General features: G+C 41.9%; 3 protein-coding genes across 3 annotated transcripts; all 3 read left to right on the top strand.

Annotated features, from left to right (window-relative positions):
- The first annotated feature begins 3,810 nt into the window (after positions 1-3,810).
- LOC112572100 lies at positions 3,811-15,596 on the top strand. Its single transcript, XM_025251631.1, has 19 exons — positions 3,811-4,034; positions 4,698-4,954; positions 5,116-5,161; positions 6,393-6,443; positions 6,866-7,051; positions 7,210-7,327; positions 7,600-7,752; positions 8,249-8,354; positions 8,565-8,683; positions 8,976-9,084; positions 10,550-10,765; positions 10,935-10,980; positions 11,381-11,431; positions 13,243-13,428; positions 13,587-13,704; positions 13,977-14,129; positions 14,643-14,748; positions 14,894-15,012; positions 15,305-15,596. Exons 2-19 carry the CDS (start codon positions 4,843-4,845, stop codon positions 15,413-15,415), a joined length of 2,106 nt encoding a protein of 701 aa, XP_025107416.1. The 5' UTR covers positions 3,811-4,034; positions 4,698-4,842; the 3' UTR covers positions 15,416-15,596.
- A 422-nt stretch (positions 15,597-16,018) lies between these two features.
- LOC112572501 (prostaglandin reductase 1-like) lies at positions 16,019-21,374 on the top strand. The gene is made up of 9 exons (XM_025252214.1): positions 16,019-16,322; positions 17,459-17,504; positions 17,894-17,944; positions 18,456-18,641; positions 18,833-18,950; positions 19,248-19,400; positions 19,814-19,925; positions 20,274-20,392; positions 20,917-21,374. Exons 1-9 carry the CDS (start codon positions 16,211-16,213, stop codon positions 21,025-21,027), a joined length of 1,008 nt encoding a protein of 335 aa, XP_025107999.1. The 5' UTR covers positions 16,019-16,210; the 3' UTR covers positions 21,028-21,374.
- A 771-nt stretch (positions 21,375-22,145) lies between these two features.
- On the top strand, positions 22,146-27,322 carry LOC112572769 (prostaglandin reductase 1-like). The gene is made up of 9 exons (XM_025252639.1): positions 22,146-22,587; positions 23,192-23,237; positions 23,957-24,007; positions 24,548-24,733; positions 25,191-25,308; positions 25,582-25,734; positions 25,978-26,083; positions 26,308-26,426; positions 26,886-27,322. Exons 1-9 carry the CDS (start codon positions 22,476-22,478, stop codon positions 26,994-26,996), a joined length of 1,002 nt encoding a protein of 333 aa, XP_025108424.1. The 5' UTR covers positions 22,146-22,475; the 3' UTR covers positions 26,997-27,322.
- The last annotated feature ends 45 nt before the right edge of the window (positions 27,323-27,367 follow it).

Below are 27,367 nucleotides of genomic sequence, written 5' to 3'. Positions count from 1 at the left end.
GGCCAGCTCAGTGACAAAAATATTTGCTTTGAGAAGAATGGCAAGATGATGACATACTTTTTTCAGTGAAATGTTTGTTTTTTATGCCGGTTTGGTGATGAAGGGAGTAGGTCTGTGAACTATTGCTAGAGGGAAACAAAAGTGCTTTACCTGTGTCTGTTTCGAATGAAGTAGACTTCATGATAACATCATGTTGTGGCATACAAACTGTATGGCTAAAAAGTGTTTGACAAGCATGGATGTTGATATATGACCAATTGGAGATTTATAGAGAGAGACCCCATGCTTTTTCTTGCAGCCCCTTGTGTTGCTCCCTGCCCTTGCTCACCAACTGAACCTGGGGACTGGCACTCAGCAAATAATATCTGAAGGGCGACTGAATCATATCTCGTAGTATCTCTGTCACATAGCAAATAATATCTGAAAGGCGTATGAAGCACACCTTCTAATACCCATGAGACTGAGTGGCAAGAGAAGAGATAGAGAAAAAAAGAAAGAGAGAGGGGTTGGAAAGAGAGAGAGAGTGAGCAAAAGAGACAGAAGCGAGGAGGGTAGGTGGTGGGGTGGGCAGAGAGTATTCATGGATTTCGTGCAGGAGGAAACTGTAAATGTTGGGCTGTTCCGATACGCAGAAAATAGAGTTCGTGTTGCTAGGATGTATTCATGCTTGAGCAATATCTGACATCTGATCCACACTCCTGCGAGAATGAATCATGCAAACTACCGATCCGTATCGAGGTTAAATTTAAAACCTTCTCGAGTCTCTACGAGAAATTTTCTTTTTTTAAAATCAAGGGGCAACCCGCGGGGGCGGTACAACATCCTTCTCGTGTCACAAATACGCTGAGGGTTAGAAGATACTGCGATCGTATCTCATATCACGCCACGAATCTCTATGTGTCACATCTGTTCACAGAATCGGCCGTCAGGGTTTTCCTCCCATTCCCTGAAGAACTCCAGTGTGTTAAGGGAAAGGAATAGCCTGCTGGTGGTTACACAAACGGAGTCCACGTGATCGAAACCACTGTGGCGCAACATACTCCCCTTCCCCGGGTTATCTACCTGTGACATGGGTACCTGACTCCACAGATTTGAGGAAGATGTAACTGCGTAAAGAAGGGATTTCACACCATAAAGGACCCCAAAATAAGAAAAAAACAAGCAAAATACACGAAAATATAAATGACAAATAAAAGAAAAGGTTAAACATTAGTTAGATAGTATAGTTATGCTTCTTTATAAGGAAAGAAAAATTTTCAGTCCTTCTAAGCAGACACGTCATTCATAATGTGTACACTTATTACAACAACAACAACAACAACAACAACAACAACAACAACAACAACAGACAATAGGAAACGTGAAGCCCATGGACAGATCTTTGTGATGTGTGAGGAAGACCACGTATGGGACTCATTGTTTGCTGGTGTGTATTGTCCGCATTGAGTGTCCCTGACAGGTCTAAATTAATGATTAATAATGATTAATAATAGTAGTCAAAAGCTGTGGGGCCTCAATGAAGCACATTCACCTTTTTATTGCTAAATATCACTCCCCTCAGTCCCATCCCGCTCTTGTATGAAATATGCAAGGACTTGTATTACGTTCCCGTGAAAAAAAATGTCGACTGAATGGACGCATGTTCCAAGGAAATGAGCCCGCCAGTCAGGTAAGAGCCGTTGCTATAATCCACTGCGCAACAACCCGCCAGGTGTCCGACAAGTGGAGCGTGTCCGTGGCGACGCCCTCGACTTTGGGGTGCGTTACTTAAGCGCTGAACGAAACTCTACTTTCACACGGCATTGCGAGTCGTGCATCCGCTTTATGAAGTAATTAGTGTATGTGCAAACAAACAAACACTCAACCCCCATGAAAAAAACAAAACAAACAAACAAACAAAAAAAAAACCTACAACTCCAGCCCCCCCCCAGCAAAAAAAAAAAATAAAAAAAAAAATAAAAAATACAATCATGCCCCAAAAGGTGGAAGGTGATTTTACCAGGTAGGCTTGGATCTGTTCAGCCCCCGGCGTTGCACTTACCTGGAAACATTTATATTAGTCAATAATAGGGATTTCAGAGATATCTAAACTAAAAGTATGCAGAGATATGAAGTGATTTTTTAAAAAATTTTATTTATTTATTGTTTGCATCCAGTGTAACCAGGTGTAGTAGCTTAAGATCAGAATAAGAGGCTTACTGCTACATGTCAACTGGTTCAGGTTGAGAGAAAGCTGCACGACCAAAGGCGAGTAACTCGAGACATTTCATGTTGTTCCAGTTGTACTTACTTCCCTTGAGATTGCAGTGAACACCACAGCCGTGTTCAGTTGTTACGACTGTCTAAAACAGGGAGGGGAACCTTTCTTTTATTTTATTTTATTTTTTGCCACTTTCGATGTGCTCTTTCCACAGCCTTAATTAAGCAAGTCATTTAAAATTATTTTATATTTGAAAGCAGGGAGCTGAGAAGCTGAATGGCTTAGACCCTGCAGCTTGACGTTGGCTGAGAGGTGATGTCCACCGAGAAATCACACAGCCACTTGCTATTAATTTTACTTTGGTGCTAACAAGTTCACAGCAGCCACCATGCACTCTTTCACAAGCTCCCCCTCTACAAGAGACTTCAGGTTCTTTGCGATTAACTCGCTCACTAACTCGTCTCAATAATATTGTCTCGGTCACAGCGACTTGTGATTACTAAACTCCTCTGAAGATCACTGATTTATTTGGCCTCCTAAGACACTACATGTTTTGAGTTGCAATGATGCTCATTATTTTGCTCGACTCATCGCAAACTAGGCACAGGATTGCCTTTGACAACAACAACAACAACAACAACAACAACAACAAAAAATAATTTGTTTATATATCGAGGACAGATGGACACTCTGTATATGAACTTTGCAGTGGCGTTTCTAGGATGTCACATGATCTCACAGCAGCTCGTCTCACCATCACGGGATCGCAGTAGTTTGCCTCAGTCTAACATATTTGTAACGGCTATCCTCCCAGCGAGTGTCTAGTACTCACTGTCCTCAAATATACGAGTCGCAGGCAGCAGACGTGTCTGTCTCATCGTGTACCCGTCTGTCTTGTTTTCTATCCCTAATGGTTGCCGCTTGTCCCCAGAATTTACATTATTTACACGGACGGACGTTCCCCACCCCTGGTCTGAAGTACAGACACGTGACATTTCTCAGTCGTCATCTTGATGAATCGCTCGTTATCTAGCGGAGCTCCCCCTGCACAGAATACGACGGAAGGGAAAGGTGAGTTATCTGGTCGTTTGGCCTATAAACTGTAAATATAACCAGGAAAACATTCCACTTAACCTGTCGAGTATAACAATTTGACCTACAATTTTTTTTTTTTTTTGCTGTGTCATGGTGATTCGTGCCGAGGTGTGCAGACGACATTTCTGGGCCATCTAGTGAGTGCATTTCGTTTTATTGCACAGGTATCTTTATGTGAATATAAGATTAACCAGTATAACAACCATATATCTCATTCTGAGCCCTCCAATCACTTCTAAAACAATCCATCACCTTGTACTTATCCACCCTTCTTTATGTTTACTTCAATTTTTTTCTACAATGCTTAATTACTTCATTTATGTTGTTAGTTTCCTTCCCTGTAAAGGGCGAGGGCTAAATGAAAAGAGCGCTCAGTTGCTTATTTTACCCTCGTAAATAAAGAATTGTCACTGTCATTGTCTCCCTCTTCCAAATTCTTTTCTCCGCATGAAGAATCTAGAATTGCGTCATATGATGACGTCGGGCTATGACGTCAAACCGCGACGCAGCAACGTCACTCACACACGGGTAAGGGCGATAATCCCTGCCTTCCTATTCCTAACAGACAGCAAGAAGTCTGTCATCCAAAACCACATTTTGAATGGCATCAGCTTGATCATCGGTAGTTGAGGTTTTCCGACGATCTGACCGAGGGTCATCTGTGCTGACCCCGCCCCGCTCGACTTCATCAATCAGCCCACTTCTTCACAGTTGCACAGGAAGGGGATCGTCAGCAAGTGTACGTACCATGTCCTCGTGGATTTTCGTGGGTGTCGTACCTTCTCTTGCAGACACTTTATGACTGCTCGTGCCTCTGTTTTATTTTTAGATGTGTCGCACTACCCTTCACCTTTGTATGGACCTCACCCGCACACACATTAAAACAGGTCTATATTACTTTTTATAGTTGGTGTTACTACAACAAAAATATTCACCTATCACCTTCCTTCTGGGTGAGGTTTAGAATTTTCTGAATGAGCCTCGTATACATTACACAAGAAGTTGAACAACTACATTATAAAAAGAAAGCCATTAAGTGCACTGCTCAGAAAACAATGCAGGATAATGAAACGAGAGACATCCTCATTTGTGAACTGCACAGGTTCCATCTGGAGCGGTTAAATATACCCAGGGTAGGTTGAGGTATCATACGTCACACAGGCGCTGAAACACTTCATTGGGGTACGCCGCGAGCTATACTACTCGCAAAAAGAAAAGATTAAACAAAAACACTGTAGTCGTAAGCTTTGGTTTGGTTTCCTGGTAAGTGTCATGCCTTTCATGAACAAAAATATGACCCCATGAAACAACAGGACTTGATTTAAATTATCAGCTTATGATTAACACTTATCACAGTCGTTAAACGCACCCACCAAAATAATGACTAATAAATTTTGAACAGTACTCGGGGCTAGTCGCTGCATATCAACGTGGATATCTAACCCTCCTGGAGTGTCGCAATTTATCAGGTTTGGTCTTTGCACCCACCCGAGTTCACCGTCAGTTTCTGCTGCACCGGCCACCCTGTCAGCCAGTAACTTGCCACCATGACCACCATCGCCAAGAAGTGGACACTTGCTAAACAGTTTGATGGCGAACCCAAAGTATCCGACTTTAAGTTGGTGGAGGAAGAGCTGTCCACGGCTTTACCACCTGGAGGTAAGTAGTGAAGTTATTATTATCCTTCGACTTTCTAGATCTTTTCTTATGTTATTTTAATGTCTGCCTTTAAAAAAACACACAAACAATCCGCGATGTTTTTCAAAATTAAAATTCAGTCATGGGTATTCACTAAAATACTGGGAGTTGTTTTATTGCAGCAATCCTTCTAGAGGCTCTGTACCTGACAGTCGACCCCTACATGAGGTGAGTCACCCTGTTACTTTAAAGACAGGACATTCCTAGGTACCCGTGTACTCAAGGGTACATGTACACGCTACGTTATTTGTATAAAGTGAATGGACCTAGGTTGATTTTTTTATCAGCATCAGAATCATAAACGCGGACAGTTTTAGAAATTGAATTACAGTGGAACCTCGGTTAGCGAACGCCTCGGATAGCGAATATTTCGGATAACGAACAAAAATTTCTTTAAAAGTTTGTCTCGGATAGCGAACAAAATTTTGGATAACGAACAGCCGCGTGAACCACACGTGACCGACCAGCATGTCATCATTCGCGCTCGAGACACAGTTACGATCGGTCGTTCCTTATCTATGCGCTTCCTTCGTATTTAGTGATTGTTTTGCTTTATTTTAATAAGATAATCCTCAATAATGGCTACAAAGAAGATTAAGAGCAATTAATAGTAGTGAGGTAATGACAAGGAAGCGGCCAACAAATGAATTGAAAAAGGAAATGATTTCAAAGTATGAAGGTGGCATGCGTCTGTCGGATATGTGATGTCGTATTACCGAAGAGTTTTACAAAAAAAGACAGAAGCAACAGACACTGGACACGTTTTGTCCTTCAACCTCAAAGCTACAGAAAAGGGAATTCACCCCCGATTTTATAATGTCACGTGCTCATGGAGGGGGAATCCAAGCAGTAATTCCACCCTTCCTCCCCACACCTGCTTCCTACCACGCCGTCAAAGCGGCAAGTTTTCTGATGTTTAAATGCTTTCGTTAATGTTTTTATGTTTATTTAACTCCATTTATATTGTATTATAACTGTTCTCACTAAAACAAATACCTATATAGCCTGTAACTTTCAAATATTAGCGAGTCAACAGGGGCTGGGAACGAATTAAATCTATTTCCTTTGTTTCTTATGGAAAAACTTGTTTCGGATAACGAACATTTCGGATAACGAACAGCTTTCCAGAACGGATTAAGTTCGTTAACCGAGGTTCCACTGTACATTAAAATACAATATACATGTATATATGAGAGTAGATAATTAGCTGTCTTACAACAAAGCTCGTGTATATGTTCAAAAATCCAAACCAGCAGAAGCAGTCAAAATAAAATTAATGATTCATATTTCAATATCGCAATTAAAATAAAAAGATCAATGAGATTTATTAAAGCTTTTAGTCTGGATGTTGCTGTCCGTGGCTCATACAGTGTATTGTATATTGTCTGTCCAACTACAGAATGAGAGAATATAAAATTGGCGATACACTGGTTGGCGAACAAATTGCCAGGTATGCTATTTAAGCTAGATATAGTTTTGTAATCTTTATCATGTAGATAACGATGTCAAGTTGACGATGTGCTATTTTATAAATGATTATTGCCATGTGTAATCTGTCTTGTATATTGGTTTTCTTGTTAATTATACTTGTTGAGAAAATGTTCGCCGTTGTAACTGCTGTGGCTATAACTTTGTTAAGGGTAATTATCCGAATCTGTCAGTGTCATAAATAAAGAAAAATATAAATGCTAGCCAGAAATGTCCAATCTGTGATACACAACATTGTTTTGCATTGAGTCAATCCTTTAAACGTGGATCACCTTCATCATCAGTAGCATCATCAGCATTTAAATTTGATTTGAAAGTCGTGGCAAACAAGGAACTTCGTCATCTTCCAGCTCCCTACCCGACTTTTGTTCTTCTTGTCGACAGAGTCAAAGTCAGCAACAACCCAAACTTCCCAGAGGGAGCGCTTGTTCTGGCGTTTCTAGGGTGGCGCTCCCACACCCTAGTGCCTCACCCCGAGAAAGAGATTGTCTCTGGTTTGGGGGTGCGTCTGCTGCCAGACTTTGGAGACCTGTCGCCTTCCCTGGGAATTGGATGCCTGGGAATGCCAGGGTAGGTCCGTTTATCTGCTTTTTATTTATTTATTTATTTTTTTATTTGCTTTGGGTGCACTCACATGAGAGGCATTGACATCGTATGTTAAGGTAAGATCCATGGATGGGTTTTTGTGAATGAATGATGTCTGAAGAAGGTGGTGTTGCTGGCTGCAGGCTTACAGCCTACTTCGGGCTGCTGGACCGCGGCAACCCCAAGCCTGGGGAGACTCTGCTGGTCAGTGGGGCGGCTGGAGCTGTGGGCAGCGTTGTGGGACAGATCGGCAAGATCAAAGTCAGTGCTTTTATGACAACAAAAATAATAATTTTCTATCAAAAATCGCGTTCCTAAATTCCATTGCATATTCTGTAAATAGTTGTATCCCATTTCTTCTGAACGTGTTCACACGCTTTTTATCTAAAATCCAACACATATTATTTTTGGAGTTATTCTGTAATGAACAGATATTGTCATCGTTACTTCGTTTCTACTTTCATCATGCGCTTTTGCATCTCCCTGAACAGAATTTACAAACCGTTATTAATCCTTTAAAAATAATGTTTCAGGGACTGAAAGTGATCGGGTCTGCTGGCAGCCGGGATAAATGCGAGTGGCTGAAGGAGGTGGGCTTTGATCACGTGTTCAACTACAAGGAGAGGACGGTAGACGAAGCTCTGAAGGAGTTTGCCCCGGAGGGAGTGGACTTGTACTTTGACAACGTAACTAACGTCTTTGTCACGTCCTCCTCACACACACACACTCATGACAAGTGCACAGTATTTCGAAGAACCACAAAGACTGACTTCGACTTTTTTTTTTTTTTTTTCTGAGACAAATTACTTTTCACAATCATCAGTCGAAGCTCATATACGTTAAAAATACATTTAGCAACATTAATCGTTAAACCAATACTAACTTTACAACATACGCACTCACTTCAGCTCTATAGTTGTCTACTATTTACACAGAACGGTTCAATCATATATCTTACATATGTTATATATGTCTTCCTTTACCACAGATAGAACGACTGTAATATTACTGACAATACAAGTTCTGGGTTGTGTTTGCTGATGACTGTGTGCATGTGTAGTATGTGTAAATGTCTGTGTTTGTTGTTGTTGTTGTTGTTGTTGTTGTTGTTGCAAAGGGTGTTCCTTGTAAATCAGCTGGGGTTAGCCAAGTCTGTATTTGGTGTTTCTACAATTTGTTCAGGTGGGCGGAGACTTTGCCTATGATGTCATGAAAAGTCACATGAAGTTCGGAGGGAGGATTATCGCCTGTGGCTCGATATCTCAGTACAACGATAAAGAGAGAATAGGTATCACAAACAATAACAATTATCGGCATCCTCCTCTTCATCATCATCATCTTCATCCTCCTCCTCCTCCTCCTCATCTTCATTCTCCTCCTCCTCATCATCATCATCGTCGTCGTCATCATCGTCATCATCATCTCAGCTTTTCTCTTCTTTTTCGTCAAACGATTGGCTGTGCGTACAGTCAGGTCGTAATTTTCTTCCCTTTTTCAGAACGCAGCACTAAGGCGTTCATCATCTACAAGCAGCTGACTATCCTCGGTATCATCGTCAACGCTTACACCAAGCGTTTTACCGAAGGAGTGACAGAACTGCTGCAGTGGGTTAAAGAAGTGAGTTACGAAAGTTAGAACGATTGTAAGCTGATTGAAATGCGAGCGAGAACTTGTCTGATGTAGGGTGTCTGACGATCTTTGTAAAACCACGATAATAGTGTTCAGAACACAAAAGAATGCACAGACACAAACATGCACTTGCAGGCGCGCGCGCTCACACACACACAGGCACAAACAAACACACGTACACTCACACAAACATGTACTCACACAAAGACTCAAAGTTTGTGTATCAGATCCAGCCACTGCCGTCTGGTTCTGTCTGAGTTCCTGATGCAATGTTACACAGGGCAAGCTGCAGTACAAAGAAACCATCACGGATGGGTTCGAGAACATGCCCAGCGCCTTCATCTCGCTTTTCAGGGGAGGTAACACTGGCAAAGCTGTCGTCAAAGCCTGAGAAGTCATCATCCTCCATTTGTCTTCCCTTGACACCCACAATTGATGACATTTGCCTGTCAAGTGACGTCCCTTAGAGCACTTAGTTGTCAAACCTGTTGACGATAAAGTTTGACGAAAGAACATGTTATTCAAAAAATGAAAATAAGTGTTATCTTGTGTAGATCACAATAAATTTACAGTACAATGAAAGCAAAAAGATATTTTTATTAATAATGATTTACATAGTGCAATTCTTTAAAAAAACAAAAACAAAACAAAACAAAAAACAAGGCAAAGTAAAAAAACAAACAAACAAATAAAAAACGAAAAAAGCCCACACTATGATTAAAAAAAAAAAAACCCAGCTTAACATGACATGCAGTTCGACTAGGTGTTGTTGATAAAAATTGTGATGTCACTACCTCGCGATCGAGTCAACAGTAGAATTCGAGTGGAAGGTGTAACCAGAGAAAAAAAATATATATATCTATTCTCTCTGGTGTAACCAACAGGCCTCAGTTCAGCGATGTGCGCATCAACATCCTGAACATGTCGCCAGGTGTCCGTCATCATCAGAATGTCCCCCGTCATGATATTAAAAAGACTGGGGGTTGATATACACAGTCTCGACATGCGAGACTGGTGACGGGATGTTGCTGCTTACCTGGGAAGCAAAAACCACAAATAAATTGGATATCAGTTAAAGAGGCTGCAAAAACCTAAAAATAAAGGTAATGTTAACTATACACTTCAACAAAAAAAGTCCCCTCTCTTCACTCAGTTGTACAATGTTTGCATCTACAGACACTTTTACAGGTAAGTTATTGTTTTCACAATTTTGCTCTGTCAGGGTCGATCCTGTATCAGGGAGAGGTCAGCAAAGATTCTCTATTAGCGGTCAGTGTGAAGTCATGGAAACAAACATGGGCGAGGCTGCACTCACCTGACATTCCCACATTGCACTACACCCCACAACAGTCAGGACACCCCAAGTTTCCAGCTGGACACCCCGGGTTTTGATATACCGACGCGGTTTGGGCTCAATCCCCTCCCCAAGGGCGGTAATCGGCGTGTAAAGGGAAGAGCACTAATGCGTAACGCTCGGTGGTGGTTGCGCATGCCTTGTACTTCCGGTCGGGTGTACAGTCATGCGCACCAACCTATTTCACGTCTGCCTCGCAAGCGTCATACGTCACACAGGCGCTGAAACACTTCATTGGGGTACGCCGCGAGCTATACTACTCGCAAAAAGAAAAGATTAAACAAAAACACTGTAGTCGTAAGCTTTGGTTTATTTTCCTGGTAAGTGTCATGCCTTTCATGAACAAAAATATGACCCCATGAAACAACAGGACTTGATTTATATTATCAGCTTATGATTAACGTTTATCACAGTCGTTATATGTACCCACCAAAATAATGACTAATAACTTTTGAACAGTACTCGGGGCTATTCGCTGCATATCAACGTCGATATCTAACCCTCCTGGAGTGTCGCAATTTATCGGGTTTGGTCTTTGCCCCCACCCGAGTTCACCGTCAGTTTCTGCTGCACCGGCCACCCTGTCAGCCAGAAACTTGCCACCATGACCACCATCGCCAAGAAGTGGACACTTGCTAAACAGTTTGATGGCGAACCCAAAGTATCCGACTTTAAGTTGGTGGATGAAGAGCTGTCCACCGCTTTAACACCTGGAGGTAAGTAGCTAAGTTATAATTATCCTTCGACCTTTTCGATCGTTTCCTATGTTATTTTAATATCTGCCTTAAAAAAAAAAACACACACACACAAACAATCTGCGATGATTTTTAAATTAAAATTCAGTTATTGGTATTCACTAAAATACTGGGAGTTGTTTTATTGCAGCAATCCTTCTAGAGGCTCTGTACCTGACAGTCGACCCCTACATGAGGTGAGTCACCCTGTTACTTTAAAGGACGTTCCTAGGTACCCGTGTACTCAAGGGTACATGTACACGCTACGTTAATTGTATAAAGTGAATGGACCTAGGCTGATTTTTTTTTATCAGCATCAGAATCATAAACGCGGACAGTTTTAGAAATTGAATTACATTAAAATACAATATACATACATATATAAATATGAGAGTAGATAATTAGCTGTCTTATAACAAAGCTCGTGTATATGTTCAAAAATCCAAACCAGCAGAAGCAGTCAAAATAAAATTAATGTTTCGTATTTCAATATCGTAATTAAAATAAAAAGATCAATCAGATTTATTAAAGCTTTTAGTCTGGATGTTGCTGTCCGTGGCTCATACAGTGTATTGTATATTGTCTGTCCAACTACAGAATCAGAGAATATAAAATTGGCGATACACTGTTTGGCGAACAAATTGCCAGGTATGCTATTTAAGCTATAGTTTTGTTATCTTTATCATGTAGATAACGATGTGAAACTGACGATATGTTATTTCATAAATTATTATATCCATGTATTATCAGCCTTGTATATTGGTTTTCGTGTTAATTATACTTGTTGAGATAATGTTCGTCATTTTAACTGCTGTGGCAATAACTTTGTTAAGGGTAATTATCTGTCAGTTTCATTAATAAAGAAAAATATAAATGCTAGCCAGAAATGTCCAATCTGTGATACACAACATCAAAATCAAAATCAAATCAAAACAGACTTTATTGTCTGTGCAGGACACCCAGGACAGAAATTTGTCTTTGCTCACATACTCATACAGACATTTAACACACAGTTAGGAGTAAAAGTTAGGAGTAAAAAAGTGTAGATTGCACCGATCCATCAAAGCAGTTTATGTTTATCCTAACAACAAACCTTGGGTGACCAAAGGCCTAAAAGCACTGCTTAACAAAAAGAAACATGTGTTCTTCACGGGTTCTGCCCACGACAGAAAATTGGTCCATAGAGAGGTCAGTGATGCTATCCGTTGGGTCAAGTCTCAGTTTGCTACAGGTGACATCCGAGTAGCTTGGCAGGGACTCAATAACATGGCCAATATTGACGATCGGAGTAAGTGGTCGAAAGCCAAAATCTCGATCTGAGGCGTTGAGAGTACGGCCCTGCCTAATGCTCGGAATGATTTCTTTGCTCGTTTCGAGTCTCATGACTTCTCAGTGCAAATGAAAGATGTGCGTAGCTCTCTTCACCCTGTACAGAAGGTTGAGATTTGTCATGAGTAGTTTGTGGAGCTGTTTCAGCGAGTGAATATTCGCAAGGCCTCCAGTCCGGATGGTATTTGTGGCAGAACATTACGTTCCTGTGCACACCAAATATTTGTCAACATCTGTTTCAGTGCTCTATGGATTTGTAGAGGGCGGGTAGACCGGAGTTGTTGCTAGTTTTGGCGGGACTAGTGTTGGCGCACACCTGCTGACTGTTTCTGCCTTGTTTGAGTGCTGGACGTTTGTTGTCGTCACATACGCTACCCCCCCCCCCACACACACACCAACTCTCGGTTCCATCTTTGGCGCTGAGAGCAGGATGAGTGTCAGCAGAGAGGTGCACAATGTTTGCAGAGGACGACAACACAGCAGAGGCTCTACGAGCATACTAGTTAGTCCGCTTTCAGTAGTTTGCCGGTGGGCCAACGAGTGTCGACGAGATTGAAAGAGAGGTCGAGTTAGCTCTCGCCATAAACCCGATGTGTCAGAATGCGGCTCGTGGTTACATCTTGAGCGTGCTGGAGGGACCTGCCAGACGTCGAGTTATGATGCTCCCGCATGTCGCAATAGATACGCCTAGAAAGATCTTGGGTGTCCTAGTGGAGGCGTAGGCGAACGGAAAGATGTCGACAATACTCGCCAGTTTCTACAATTGCCGACAGCGACGTGATGAGGTGGTCGACGAATACGCCGCGAGGATCCAGAATTTGCAGGCGAAAGCGAACGGCCAGTTTGTTAAGGGGTTAGAAATAGCCATGATTGAAGCGAAACGTCCAGACATCTGGCTGACCACGAGTCCTCTTCTGTTGCCGACCTTCTAAGACCGAACGGCATGTAGAAAGAGAGGAGGGCAATGACATTGCATAACATTGCACAACATTGCATTTTCATTGAGTCAATCCTGTAAACGTTGATCACCTTCATCATCAGCATTTAAATTTGATTTGAAAGTCGTGGCAAATAAAGGAACTTCATCGTTTTCCAGCTCCCTACCCGGCTTTTGTTATTCGTGTCGACAGAGTCAAAGTCAGCAACAACCCAAACTTCCCAGAGGGAGCGCTTGTTCTGGCGTTTCTAGGGTGGCGCTCCCACACCCTAGTGCCTCACCCCGAGGAAGAGATTGTCTTTGGTTTGGGGGTGCGTTTGCTGCCAGATTTTGGAGACCTGTCGCCTTCCCTGGGAATTGGATGCCTGGGATTGACAGGGTAGGTCCGTTTATCTGCTTTTCAATTAATTATTTATTTTTTTGTTTGCCTTGGATGCGCTCACATGAGAGGCCTTGACATCGTATGTTAAGATAAGATCCATGGATGGGTTTTGGTGAATGAATGATGTCTGAAGAAGGTGGTGTTGCTGGCTGCAGGCTTACAGCCTACTTCGGGCTGCTGGACCGCGGCAACCCCAAACCTGGGGAGACTCTGCTGGTCAGTGGGGCGGCTGGAGCTGTGGGCAGCATTGTGGGACAGATCGGCAAGATCAAAGTCAGTGCTTTTATGACAACAACAACAATAATTTTCTATCAAAAATCGCGTTCCTAAATTCCATTGCATATTCTGTAAATAGTTGTATCCCATTTCTTCTGAACGTGTTCACACGCTTTTTATCTAAAATCAAACACACATCATTTGGGGAATTATTCTGTAATGAACAGATATTGTCATCGTTACTTCGTTTCTACTTTCATCATGCGCTTTTGCATCGCCCTGAGCAGAATTTACAAACCGTTGTTAATTCTTTAAAAATAATGTTTCAGGGACTGAAAGTGATCGGGTCTGCTGGCAGCCGGGATAAATGCGAGTGGCTGAAGGAGGTGGGCTTTGATCACGTGTTCAACTACAAGGAGAGGACGGTAGACGAAGCTCTGAAGGAGTTTGCCCCGGAGGGAGTGGACTTGTACTTTGACAACGTAACTAACGTCTTTGTCACGTCCTCCTCACACACACACACACTCGTGACAAGTGCACAGTATTTCGACGAACCACAAACACTGACTTTGACTTTTTTTTTTAATTCTTCTGAGACAAATTACTTTTCACTAGCATCAGTCGACGCTCATATACGTTAAAAATACATTTAGCAACATTAATCGTTAAACCAATACTAACTTGACAACATGCGCACTCACTTCAGCTCTATAGTTGTCTACTATTTACACAGAACGGTTCAAGCATATATCTTATATATGTTATATATGTTTTCCTTCACCACAGATAGAACGACTGTAATATTACTGACAATACAAGTTCTGGGTTGTGTTTGCTGATGACTGTGTGCATATGTAGTATGTGGAAATGTCTGTGTTTGTTGTTGTTGTTGTTGTTGTTGTTGTTGTTGTTGTTGTTGTTGTTGCAAAGGGTGTTCCTTGTAAATCAGCTGGGGTTAGCCAAGTCTGTATTTGGTGTTTCTACAATTTGTTCAGGTGGGCGGAGACTTCGCCTATGATGTCATGAAAAGTCACATGAAGTTCGGAGGGAGGATTATCGCCTGTGGCTCGATATCTAATTACAACGATAAAGAGAGAATAGGTATCACAAACAATAACAATTATCCTCCTCCTCCTCCTCCTCCTCCTCCTCATCGTCATCATCATCATCTTAGCTTTTCTCTTCTTTTTTCGTCAAACGGTTGGCTGCGCATACAGTCAGGTCGTAATTTCCTTCCCTTTTTCAGAACGCAGCACTAAGGGGTTCATCATCTACAAGCAGCTGACTATCCTCGGTATCATGGTCATCGCTTACACCAAGCGTTTTACCGAAGGTGTGACAGAACTGCTGCAGTGGGTTAAAGAAGTGAGTTACGAAAGTTAGAACTATTGTAAGCTGACTGAAATGCGAGAGAGAACTTGTCTGATGTAGGGTGTCTGACGATCTTTGTAAAACCACGATAATAGTGTTCAGAACACCAAAGAATGCACAGACACAAACATGCACGTGCACGCGCGCGCGCACACACACACAGGCACAAACAAACACACGTACACTCACACAAACATGTACTCACACAAAGACTCAAAGTTTGTGTATCAGATCCAGCCACTGCCCTCTGGTTCTGTCTGAGTTCCTGATGCAATGTGTTACACAGGGCAAGCTGCAGTACAAAGAAACCATCACGGATGGGTTCGAGAACATGCCCAGCGCCTTCATCTCGCTGTTCAGGGGAGGTAACACTGGCAAAGCTGTCGTCAAAGCCTGAGAAGTCATCATCCTCCATTTGTCTTCCCCTGACACCCACAATTGATGACATTTGCCTGTCAAGTGACGTCCCTTAGAGCACTTAGTTATCAAACCTGTTGACGATAAAGTTTGACGAAAGAACATGTTATTCAAAAAATGAAAATATGTAGATTACAATAAATATAAAATGAAAGCAAAAAGTTATTTTTATTAACAATGATTTACAGAGTGCAGTTCTTTAAAAAAAGCCAGAAAAACAAAACAAAACAAAACCAAAGCAAAGCCAAAAACAACAACAAACAAATAAAAAACGAAAAAAGCTCACACTATGATAAGAAAAACAGCTTAACATGACATGCACTTCGCCAAGGTGTTGATAACAATTGCAATGTCACTACCTCACTATCAGGGAGAGGTCAGCAAGGATTCTCTGTTAGCGTCAGTGCGAAGTCATGGAAACAAACATGGGCGAGGCTGCACTCACCTGACATTCCCACATTGCACTACACCCCACAACAGACAGGACACCCCAAGTTTCCAGCTGGACACCCCGGGTTTTGATATACCGACGCGGTTTGGGCTCAACCCCCCTCCCCAAGGGCGGTAATCGGCGTGTAAAGGGAAGAGCACTTATGCGTAACGCTCGGTGGTGGTTGCGCATGCCTCTTACTTCCGGTCGGGTGTACAGTCATGCGCACTAACCTATTTCACGTCTGCCTTGCAAGCGTGTAGTTGCACCTGGCAGTGGTGCTTCCAGCGAACTCGTCTGTTGTCCGTTGCACCGGTCTCACCCCTCTCCTCTACTTGTAGAAAGATGTCGGTCAAAAGTAAGCGATGGACCGTTGCGAAAATGTTCGAAGGAGAACCCAAGATGTCTGACTTCCAACTTGTGGAAGAGGAAATTCCCACAGCTCTGAAGCCAGGAGGTGAGTACTGTAATTACTGGGGCAGGTATTTTTCAAACGAAAAAAAGGTCAAACCGCAGTTGAAGCCTAGCACACAGACAGAGTGTTGTGCGTTAGAGATTGTGCGACAAATCGGACAAGTCGCCATTGACAGGGTGCTGACTGCTTCTCTTTATAATTCTTAATTTTTTTTACCTCCGAATAAACGAACAGCCAGACAATCAAAGAATACAGCCATGTAAACACACACAATGCAGGCATGTGGCAGGTGTTTCAGTATCGTACAGATCGTGGATATTTAATATCTTCAGTTTCATGAACACAGAGGCGCATAAATGTACTTTGCATGCAAGACTGACTTTCTCAACCGTGACTGCACCCATCTTTCTCTCTGTGAAGAAATACTGTGAGCATACGCTATCACTAAGGCCAAACCAACACACACACCCTTCCTCCTAAGATCATGACAGCCGACACGGAGGTCAACAGGGGGTCTCTTGTCTGTAAGGTCGTGAGCTCTCCCCACGGGTGAGGCCTGGCAAGTGGATCTCCATTGTATCCTCGGTGGGTGTCGCTTTACCGGCTCATCAGCACAGTAGGATTACATGCACCATCCTAGCACGGATGAGAACTTTCCGCTGTCCGCTTCCTTCCCTGCTGAACGAATGCTCGAGAATTTCGTATTCACGTGCAAGTCTTGTGTGGTAAGTGAACGAGAGAACATCTCGTACAAACAAACATTTCCAACTAAGAAACACGAGCCAAGTTAGTTGATGTCACGAGCTGAACGGTCAACAATAGGATCACTGCCACCAGAGAAAGAAAGACTTTAGAGAGTTGGGTGGGGGAGACTTGTTTTCCCGCTAAACCATCAACGAAGGTTATATTCGGCAAAGCATCCAGCACTGTAAACTGATGCTACATGGAGAAAAAAACCCCCACCAAAACAGCATGCCCGAGATGAGATCTGAACCCAAGGATTCGCGCATGCTACGGGCGACGATAGGCTTCCTCCCCTGTCTGAACCTCTTCCAGCGACCACGACTTCTGTCAAAGCAGCAACCACAGGTTCGTGGTAAGGTAATGTGGGGAGGGGTTTAGTGATGATAAGCTAATGTGTCTGAAACAAAATAACCAACGGATGTCTCTTTTTTCAGAGGTTTTGGTGGAAGCGCTGTATCTGACCGTGGATCCCTACATGAGGTGAGTGGAAACTGCTGAAATGTTTCAGTGTGATTTTAGATGCATGTGATCACACCATCATGGCCTCTGGATGTACAGCTGCACACCAATCTGTTAGAAAACATGTCAGGATTTATTACAATTAAATTCTTTGGTGACTGTAATCAGAAGCATACATCTAGGTGGGTGCATTGTTTTGGAATCCTTGGTACAATATTATTTCCCAAACTGAGGGAATAACTCCATTCCTTTCTCGAAATACAACTTTACAAACATCCACAGATGTCAGAGGTGTACGTGGCACGTTTATATTAAAGGCTCAACCAAAGAAGGGCGAATATTTAGAAACTTTTTTTTTATAAAACCAGTGTCGTCTACACCTGTCTACTGTCAGTATGTTTTCCTCTCAGATGGAGGTCATACGAAGCTGGAGAGACCCTCATTGGCGAGCAAGTCGGAAGGCAAGGAAATATTAGATATAGATATATGTGGTTTATCTATGTAGCGCTGGTGTAACTGTAGTCTGTAGCTTATGTTAACCTTTGAACCCATTTTGAGCCACAGATATGCGAGGTGTAAGCATTCAAACTGATGTAAAAGTGTTTTGTAACTATCAGAATACGGCACTTTTCGTGACATTTGCGCAGTTATTATTTACAAAATGACCTCTGACATCCTAGTTATTCAAAACATTTATTCAATGTTTCCAAGGGAAGTAATGTTTTCAAGATTTTACATATTACCTCATGATTTTGGTGAAACAGTACCGCTCTTACCGGAGGTCGATATATAATACATTCGGAACGTTTCCTATAAAAATAAATATCTTACTCTGTTTTCTCTAATATTAATTTAACATATTACAGATAGAACGAGTAAACACAATGTTGGGTGAATTCTCTCAAAATCGTCTTTAGTGTTGTGACACATTTTTGCCACATGCCAATTTGTTTCGATCTTTTTTGTCGAAAGAATCAAAGTAAGCAACAACTCCAACTTCCCGGAAGGCACTCTTGTGCTGGCGTACACCGGGTGGAGAACACATTCTTTGGTGTCCAACACCGAGGAGAACACTTTCCTCGGTCCAATTGTAAAATCCCTTCCGGACTTTGGTGAACTGTCACCTTCTTTGGCCATTGGCTGCTTGGGAATGCCAGGGTGAGTCAGGATTTATATGTTTGCTTTTTGTGTTTTATTTGTTTGTGAGTTAGGAATGCTTGAGTTAATTAGTTATCAAGGTGTGACAATAATCTGATTCAATATTTGGTTGTATGAACTAGGCTGGAGACAAGACTATCACCATGAAGCTCATACTTTCCGACCTTATTTCATTGTGTCTACTTATTTAGACTGACAGCTTATTTCGGATTGCTGGAGCGAGGTGAAGTCAAGGCCGGCGAGACGGTGCTGGTCAGCGCAGCAGCAGGAGCTGTGGGCAGTGTGGTTGGACAGATCGCCAAGATCAAAGTCAGTTCTCCACTTTCTCCTCAGTGTTTTTTTTTTGTTTACAGCAGACACCTTAGAAACACCTGTAAATGTCTGTAATACCTTAATTAATACATCAAGGGAGATAATGTAAGGAATCTGCTTTGTTCACTGGAAAAAAGTCAGCACATCAGAACCAAACGTACAAACACCCCAAAAAAAAAAACAAAAAAAAAACTCTGCTCCTCAATTATACTAAAACAAAAATCACACGTGTGGAGGCTTTATTTTATAGGATATTCAGATAGAAATACATCGTTTCTGATTTCTATTTTTCAGGGCTGCAAAGTCATCGGCTCCGCTGGAAGCGACGAGAAATGCGATTGGCTGAAAGAGATCGGCTTTGATCACGTGTTCAACTACAAGACACAAACAGTCGACGACGCGCTGACAGAGTTTGCACCTGAGGGAGTGGATGTGTATTTTGACAACGTAGGTAACTCCATCTACCTAGCTATCTGTCTCTGTCTCTGTCGGTCAGTCAGTCAGTCTCCCAGGGGCGGTAGTGACGAAGCGAGAAATAGAAAAGTGAGAGACCTTTTCTGTTTTTGATTGAACCCAGAGTATGAACTCTGAGGAAACATGGCTGATTATGTCATGAAGTTGTAAAAAGAAAAATAGAAATGCACTTTTCCTCTCACTCTTCCTCAAGCACTCACTGACACGGCGGACACACAGAGTGATGAAGGTGCGAATGTTCACACAGATGCATGCACGATCGCTCCATGCATGCATGCACATTTGGAAAAAGAAAACCAGTTTGTGTGGGAAGCAGGGGATGAGGAGGGTGCAGACTGAACAGTTGCATCTTAGTCAAAAATATAACAGAAAAGCGTTTTGTACAGGTGGGTGGAGACTTCACCTATGATGTCCTGAAAAGTCACATCAAGTTTGGCGGACGAATTGTCGCATGCGGATCTGTTTCTTCTTACAATAAATCGGAGGACGAAAGAACAGGTGAGATATTGATGCCTATTACAGGTGAACAGAAATTTTCAGGGACTGATGAGATTAACAGTGACAGCAGGTGAGCGGAGACCAATAATACAAGTGAGATTAAAACTCACAGAGACAGCCGAAAGATGTAATGAGACTGATCGTGTGTAATACAACAGGTAGTAACAGTTTCAACAGGTGAGCTGAGAGAAAACGCCAAGGATTATCAGTAGCAGAAGATTTAGACGGAGATTGACAGTTGCAGGAAGCAAACTAATTTCAGCTAATGATCTACTTGTGCAGACAATTTGTGACTAATAGTGATAAAAGGTAGTTTATTGTATCATCGCCACTCATTTCTGTTCTCAGAGCGAAGCATCGCAAAGTTTGTCATCTACAAGGAGCTGAACATCCGCGGATTCATCATCGGCGCTCACGTCAAGCGCTTTGCGGAAGGCCTGAGTGAGATGCTGCGGTGGGTCAGAGAGGTAAGTGTATCGATATGACCGAGATGTGCTGGTGAATCAGAGAAATAAGTATATATATATATGACCGACATATTGCTGTTGAGTAGGAGAGGTAAGTATATCGACATGATCGAGATATTACCGTTAAGTCAGAGGTAAATGTTCCAGAAAGATCGTAAATGTATCAGCCTGACCAAGATTATTAAGAGTAAGTCACAGAGTATGTCACACTCTGACATGACTAAAGTGAAGAGCAGTTCAGACAGGTAAACTCTGTAGGTTTCGTCATGGGTTAGAAAAGTACATTCACCTACTTGTCATGATGAGGTCACTTGAACCCTCACAGCTAGTCCTCACGTACCTCAGCAAAACGAACACACAATGACTGACCCACTTTTGTTCCTGAAAACGCTGTGTCATTTCTCTCCCCCACGACAAACATTGTGAACTACGGTCGGGTGACTATAGTTAAGTAATATGAAACCTGTGAGTTTTCTGACCTTTTATTCTATTGTTTTTTTTTTGTTTTTTGTTTTGTATTACAGGGGAAGATTAAATACAAAGAAACCGTCACGGAAGGATTTGAAAACATGCCCAACGCCTTCATCTCGCTCTTACGGGGCGGAAACATTGGCAAAGCCCTTGTCAAAGTCTGAGAGTATAATGAAGACGGGATCCACGTTTTGTCACGTGCTCAAGTGACGCCGTCGTCACGGTGTGCAAACTATCGTCAAGTTCCTTCTTCACGCTGTTATCGACACGTGACACCCAGAGGAGTTTTATGCTAGTAATTAAGGGTTAGGTGTATCAGTTTGTTTCATCGACTTTATCAACAGGAACAATTTTGAGCAGCATACACTGACAAAAGCATAAGGACTCATCCGGAAATGTATTTTGTGAAAGTTTAATGATGCAGTGAATGAAATGAAACTTTGGGTATTTGGTTTATTGAGATGGCGTTGAATCTCGACCACCCAGAAAGAAATACACGTCCTTTATTTTTCTCCTGAGTTAATTCTTTATATCTATCGTCTGAGTGAATGTTTCTGAGCTGTCTAAATGTGCCGGATCTGTGTAAATTGTTGCACAAGAAAAGTAAATGTAAACGTGCCTCTGTGTGTGTGTGTGTGCGCGCATGCATGAATGTACATCTGTCCATCTTTAGTAGATATTGATGGCGGCAAGCTAGTGAAAGACAAACATTTTGTGATAATGAATAAGTGTAATGGCAGTTTCGCCCTGAGATATGGGTGGCTGGCGGGGGAGGAGTATTCCGTAGCTAAATAACTAATGTATAATAGGCTTGTTCCAACTACTCTACACAAGTATAATCAAGCATTCAAACACGTGCCTTCATTAGAATGTCACCCCTTCAATTAGATTGGGAAAACAAACACAGTTTCCGAGCACTCGAAAACAGAGTTCGCGGCATTATTTTAAAGAGAAAGACGAAGGAATGAGTACAGGCCCTAAGAGCGGCTTCACGTGTCACAAGGAGAACCAAGGGACGCAACTGCAGCGTCATTCTTTGGTCTCAGTTTGTGCTTAACTCCCTTACTTCTGAATACAGATACTCGGCAGTTTATCCTTGACAAACATTTGTGATATTTGATAATGAAATATCCCCCTCCCCTCACACACAGCCTTATTTGTCGAGTGATAAAAGAATAAAACAAAGCATTCACTCACGTATACGACTGTATTCTTAAATGTTCACAGTCAACAACTGAAATATTCGGAATTCATTTGTTGGCTTGAGCGTCTTCAGCCTTGACCTTGGTCACAACCACGCATTTACTCTCGGCTCTAGCAGTATTCATCGATTGTTTGTAGGTATTTGGAGGCTGGCCTCGTCCCTATTAGCAGATGATTTGTACAGATAAGCCTACAAAGATCGCCTGTGCTCTAAATTGCTACGAACTACTTCTCGGGGAGCACTCACTGTGCAGTTAAGTGCCGCGCAGGCTGCAGAATGGCGACAGCGGCGCTCGCAACAAACAACTTTTTTAAAGATCACCAGCCGCTGGTGTGGAGATCTACGAAGTAGACTTGTTTTACTGCTTTGTCAGGCTTTGGCTGTTGTTTGTTTTCGCTGCCTAGACACATGGGGCTGCGGTGCAAAAAGTGGACGCTGGCCAGGACGTTTCATGGCGAACCGAAACTGTCGGACTTTCAACTCGTGGAAGAGGAAATTTCCGCAGAGCTGCAGCCCGGAGGTGAGAACTAAATTAACGCAGCCAACTAACCAGTCATGCAGTCGACAAATCAACCAGGTGTACAAAGCATGTATAGACACACAGAAGCAAATACAGTGAGAGCATCAGTTGAATAGCTCTGCACGAAACATTTTTAAAGGGTCTTGTGTGTATGTTTGTGTTTTCTGAAGGAGAACTAGGTAAAAAATACAATATTTGCATAGTGCTGTGTATTTACTATGATGAGTAGACGATAGTTAAGGTAAAATTAGTATGTACAATGTTCTCCTTTAATAGCTACATTATTGAAACAAACCTCACAAGGATTAGAATTAGAATTAATTTTATAAATTAGACACAGATAAATATAGACATAAATTAGACAGAATTAAAAGCAAATAAAAAGCTATATCAGACTTTAGCAACTTGACAAAAATTAAATAATCATATAAATTAAACAATTGAATTAAAATTAAACAAGAGGACCAGAAGTAATCAAATAAAACAAACAATAATAATCAGGCAAGCTAGACATGCTTCAGCACGAAAAATGAAACGCACAAATTTATTAGTAGTTAATTTTATGTTTTTTTAAAGTAATTGTCTCATATTGTCTCATTGTCAGAGGTTCTGGTGGAAGCGCTGTACCTTACAGTGGACCCTTACATGAGGTGAGCAAAAGGTGATTTTTTTCCCAATTTATTCCTTAGCACGTTTGTCACAAATACATCTAGTAAACATGCATGCTTGATTCAACATCCACGAAGGTGTGCATGAATTGTCAAGGTTAAGGTCATGCCGCGCAAGATAATTTTTCATGCTACGTAATGATTGTACAGTCTCGGAGTATTCAACCAGTTTGAGCATACGTCACGTGCGACAGAATGCCGATGATTGCATGTAGTCTTTAATGAATGCAGGCATATGCATGGACTGGATTTCAGGTACTCTGGTATGGAAGAAAAGCTCCTGAGACAGAACTTTATTGAAGCCGTACTCGCTTCAGTAGCGACTGAACCTGTCTCAGACAACTTAAAGTAGTCTATCGGTCTGTTGAATTTACGTGATGCCGTTAGCTACCCATGACAGATTTACCCAGCTTGGTCAAGCTACCTAGTTTGTGCTTCAGCAATACCAGCCAATGTTTATTGTTGTTAAAAAATATCTTAAGCCTGTCATATTTTTAAAAAAGCTGATACACCGGGAGTGTCCTTAAAAGCTGACCAGTTCACTGAGTTGCTTGTGTTCTGCCTATTATCCATGGAAACTGGCATACTATGTGATATATAATAAAATGTAATGTCATGTATTATATGTCATATATAATGGAATATCATCCTATAATAGGTGGCTAGTTTGGTGACGCTGTGTGTGTTTTTTTTTACTGCAGGGTTAGGTCTTACAAAGTCGGAGACACTTTGATCGGCGAACAAGTTGGAAGGCAAGAATTTTCTTCGAAGTAGTATTATTCAGACGTGCCGGTAACTGTATACATTTCTTCTTGTAGGCTAAATTCACACACTTTTACATGAAATTCGGCTAACTGATTGTAAACACAAACTTAGGAGATTGTTGATAACTGTTGATTTAGAGGTTTGTCGGCTATACATCTGGCATTTCAGATCGCTGTTATGCATCAGTTTAAAAGCAGGTTTAAAATATAAATTGACCATGTATTACCTTTTACTTACCATGATATTCAAGCGAATTCTCTGTCTACTGATTAAGAAGCAGCAACCATTGTATTTAAGGCCACACACCTCCCCTTCAATTTGATGAACATTTTAATTTTTAGCCATTTGGAGATTATGGCATATCATGAATGAGCATGTCTTCTATCCACTCTTCAGGTGTTTTTTATTTTTATAGAACCATCTAGAAATACGTATATTTTGTCACTTAATACAGTGACTGATTTCATATTTACTTTTTCCATTGTTTGTTGCAACTGTCACTGACAAAACAAAACTGTTATTGGCAGAATAAAACTGAGCAAGAACCTCGACTACCCGGAAGGTAGCCTAGTCCTGGCCTACACAGGGTGGCGAACACACACAGTGGTGTCCAACCCCAAGAAAAAAGCCCCTTTCGGAACTCTGATCAAGCCTCTTCCAGATCTTGGTGATCTGCCACTCTCGTTAGCCCTCGGCTGCTTGGGAATGCCTGGGTGAGCTGCTCATCGATTGTTTTGTGCCTCAAAACAAAAAAAAATCATCTCTCGTCACTTTAGATGCAGCTGTAAAAGGTATGTCTTCTAATGTTGGAAAAGTCAGTCAAGGCATTGTGGTGCTTGGTGTAAGCAGGCAATGATATATTTTGAGTAACACTTTTGGTATTATGGATAAACCATAAGCTCAATGTTTCCAGTTACTTCCATGATCAACCGTTTGTTTATTCTTGACATATTATCATCACATTTACTTATTTTACTTTAATACCACTGGTGTGATCCGCCCTGTGCGCTCCTACACTTGTCAACTGTGTGATCCTACAATGGTCTTTCTACTGTTAACTCAGAAAGAGATGTTTTTATATATGTCTTGTTGCTTTTCCTCACCACCCATAAAACAACCTATTGCTTAGTCTTTGTATCCACGTGACTTTTGTGCCGGCAACATTCGCAGGTTGACAGCCTACTTCGGAGTGCTGGACAAAGGTCAGGTGAAGTGCGGGGAGACGGTGCTGGTGAACGCAGCAGCAGGAGCTGTGGGCAGTGTGGCGGGACAGATCGTGAAGATCAAAGTCAGTCCTTTATAGTTTCCTACTCATGTTTTTTTCGGTGACAGTAAACCTCTTGTGACGTTAGCGAATCATGGAAAGATGTGGGGATAAACGCTTTGTGGGCCAGAAAAATGTAAGGGGACACATTTGCGTCTTCCACATTTTCTTGGCTACTATTTTCCACTAGACAACCATGAGGAATGGACTACCTGAGAGCAAAAAAAAAAAACTGAGGTGTGGATATGTAATAACGTAAACATGTCATACTATTTGACTCGTCCTTTATTGCTTCAGGGATGCAAAGTGATTGGCTCGACTGGAACTGACACTAAATGCGACTGGTTGAGAGAGATTGGCTTTGATCACGTGTTCAACTATAAGACGAAAAGAGTCGATGATGCACTAAAGGAATTTGCACCACAGGGAGTGGACGTATATTTTGATAACGTAGGTCATTGCTTAGTATTTTTAACGATAACGAAGGCTTTTCACATCAAGATTTTGTTGCTACAGACTTTATTAAGTCCGTCCCCCCCCAAAAAAAACAAACCAACAACAACAAAAAAACACCGGAATGAGAGAATATTTTTCATATTTAATCAGCACACACACACACACACGAGCGATCGCACACAAATTGTGTAGAACCTAGTCATCGAACACTGATAATCAATAAAGTTATGTGTGCAGGTTGGAGGAGATTTCTCCTCAGATGTCATGAGAAACCACATGAAAGCAGGTGGAAGAGTTGTCGAGGTCGGATCAATCTCAGAATATAATGACACGGAAAGCAAAGGTAAAGAAATAAAGAAAGGAAGGATGAACTGAATGGTATATTGAACGTATGAAATGTACAACGGCAAAAGCTAGAGATCCCACACTTAAATCAGGAAGATACTATTTGCTTATAGTCCAGGACAGTCATGTCAGTGACTCCCATTGCTTTTACAGGTGAAGTTTAGTACCGGTAGAGGTGTGTTGTTGAGGAGACTCATAACAATATTTAGTTACTGTTTTCAGAGCGCAGCATCTCGAAGTTCGTTGCTGACAAACACCTTAGTATTCGGGGAATGAGTGTCAGCAGGTATGTGGACCGGTACCCGCAAGCTCTGGCTGAACTGCTGAAGTGGATCAGAGAGGTGAGGCCTGTGCAAAGAGTACTAGTTCTTACATTACAATGCAAAAATCAGAGATATTAATAAGTGATTCTTGCTCCAAATTGTTAAGACATGATCATATTTGAAATTCTGAAGACAGTGAGGGCTGTAGTGTAAGAACTCACGGTTAGTGCACAGTTTTGTGCTACAGTGAAGGCACAGAGACTTAGCTGTCGTTAGTATGGCAGTGTCAGAGAAAAACTTTAGCAAAAAGAGCTTTCAGAGGAAGCTGGTTTAGTTGTCATGATGGCGTGAGAAGCGGTAGACGATGAAACTGTATTACATCGTTTTTTTCATTGGGTAGTGTGTATTGTAAGCTGGCCATCCCCCCCGCACGCACAACACACCAACACACAACCCAGCTAAACATTTGTTAGGCATCATCTTCACAAGAAAGTTTATCTGTATTTTATAGATGCTTGTTCAACAATTGTTCTACAGGGCAAGCTCAAGTATAAAGAAACTATCACTGAGGGGTTCGAACACATGCCCAACGCCTTCATCTCGCTGTTCCGAGGCGGAAATATCGGCAAGGCTGTGGTCAGAGTTTGAGAACACAGGAGCTGGCTGCTGTCCTCGTGATGCTGACTGCACGGGTCGTGAATGTCTGAATGCGCACGTGTGAATGTAGGGCTCGTGAGTGATTTGTGTTTGTGTGTGTGCACGGAGTTACATATATAAAACTCCGTGTTGTGTGTGTGTAGGTACGCGCGAGAACATTCGCTACATACCACAAACATTGAGACAATGTGGGACACTGATGTCTAAAAACTGCGGAGATACTGGTTGAAGGGTTAGATCGCAGGCTCAGAAATGTACAGTATATTAAATGTATTTAAGTGTCTATCTACTGATGTAACATTAAAGCGTGCTGCGTTAACTGTTTACAAATAGTTGATTTATGTGAATGTCTTCAAGGCATA

This window comes from Pomacea canaliculata, linkage group LG9 (assembly GCF_003073045.1).
Source record: "Pomacea canaliculata isolate SZHN2017 linkage group LG9, ASM307304v1, whole genome shotgun sequence".
Taxonomy (NCBI): Eukaryota; Metazoa; Mollusca; class Gastropoda; order Architaenioglossa; family Ampullariidae; genus Pomacea; species Pomacea canaliculata.
This window is presented reverse-complemented; position numbering and strand designations above follow the sequence as displayed.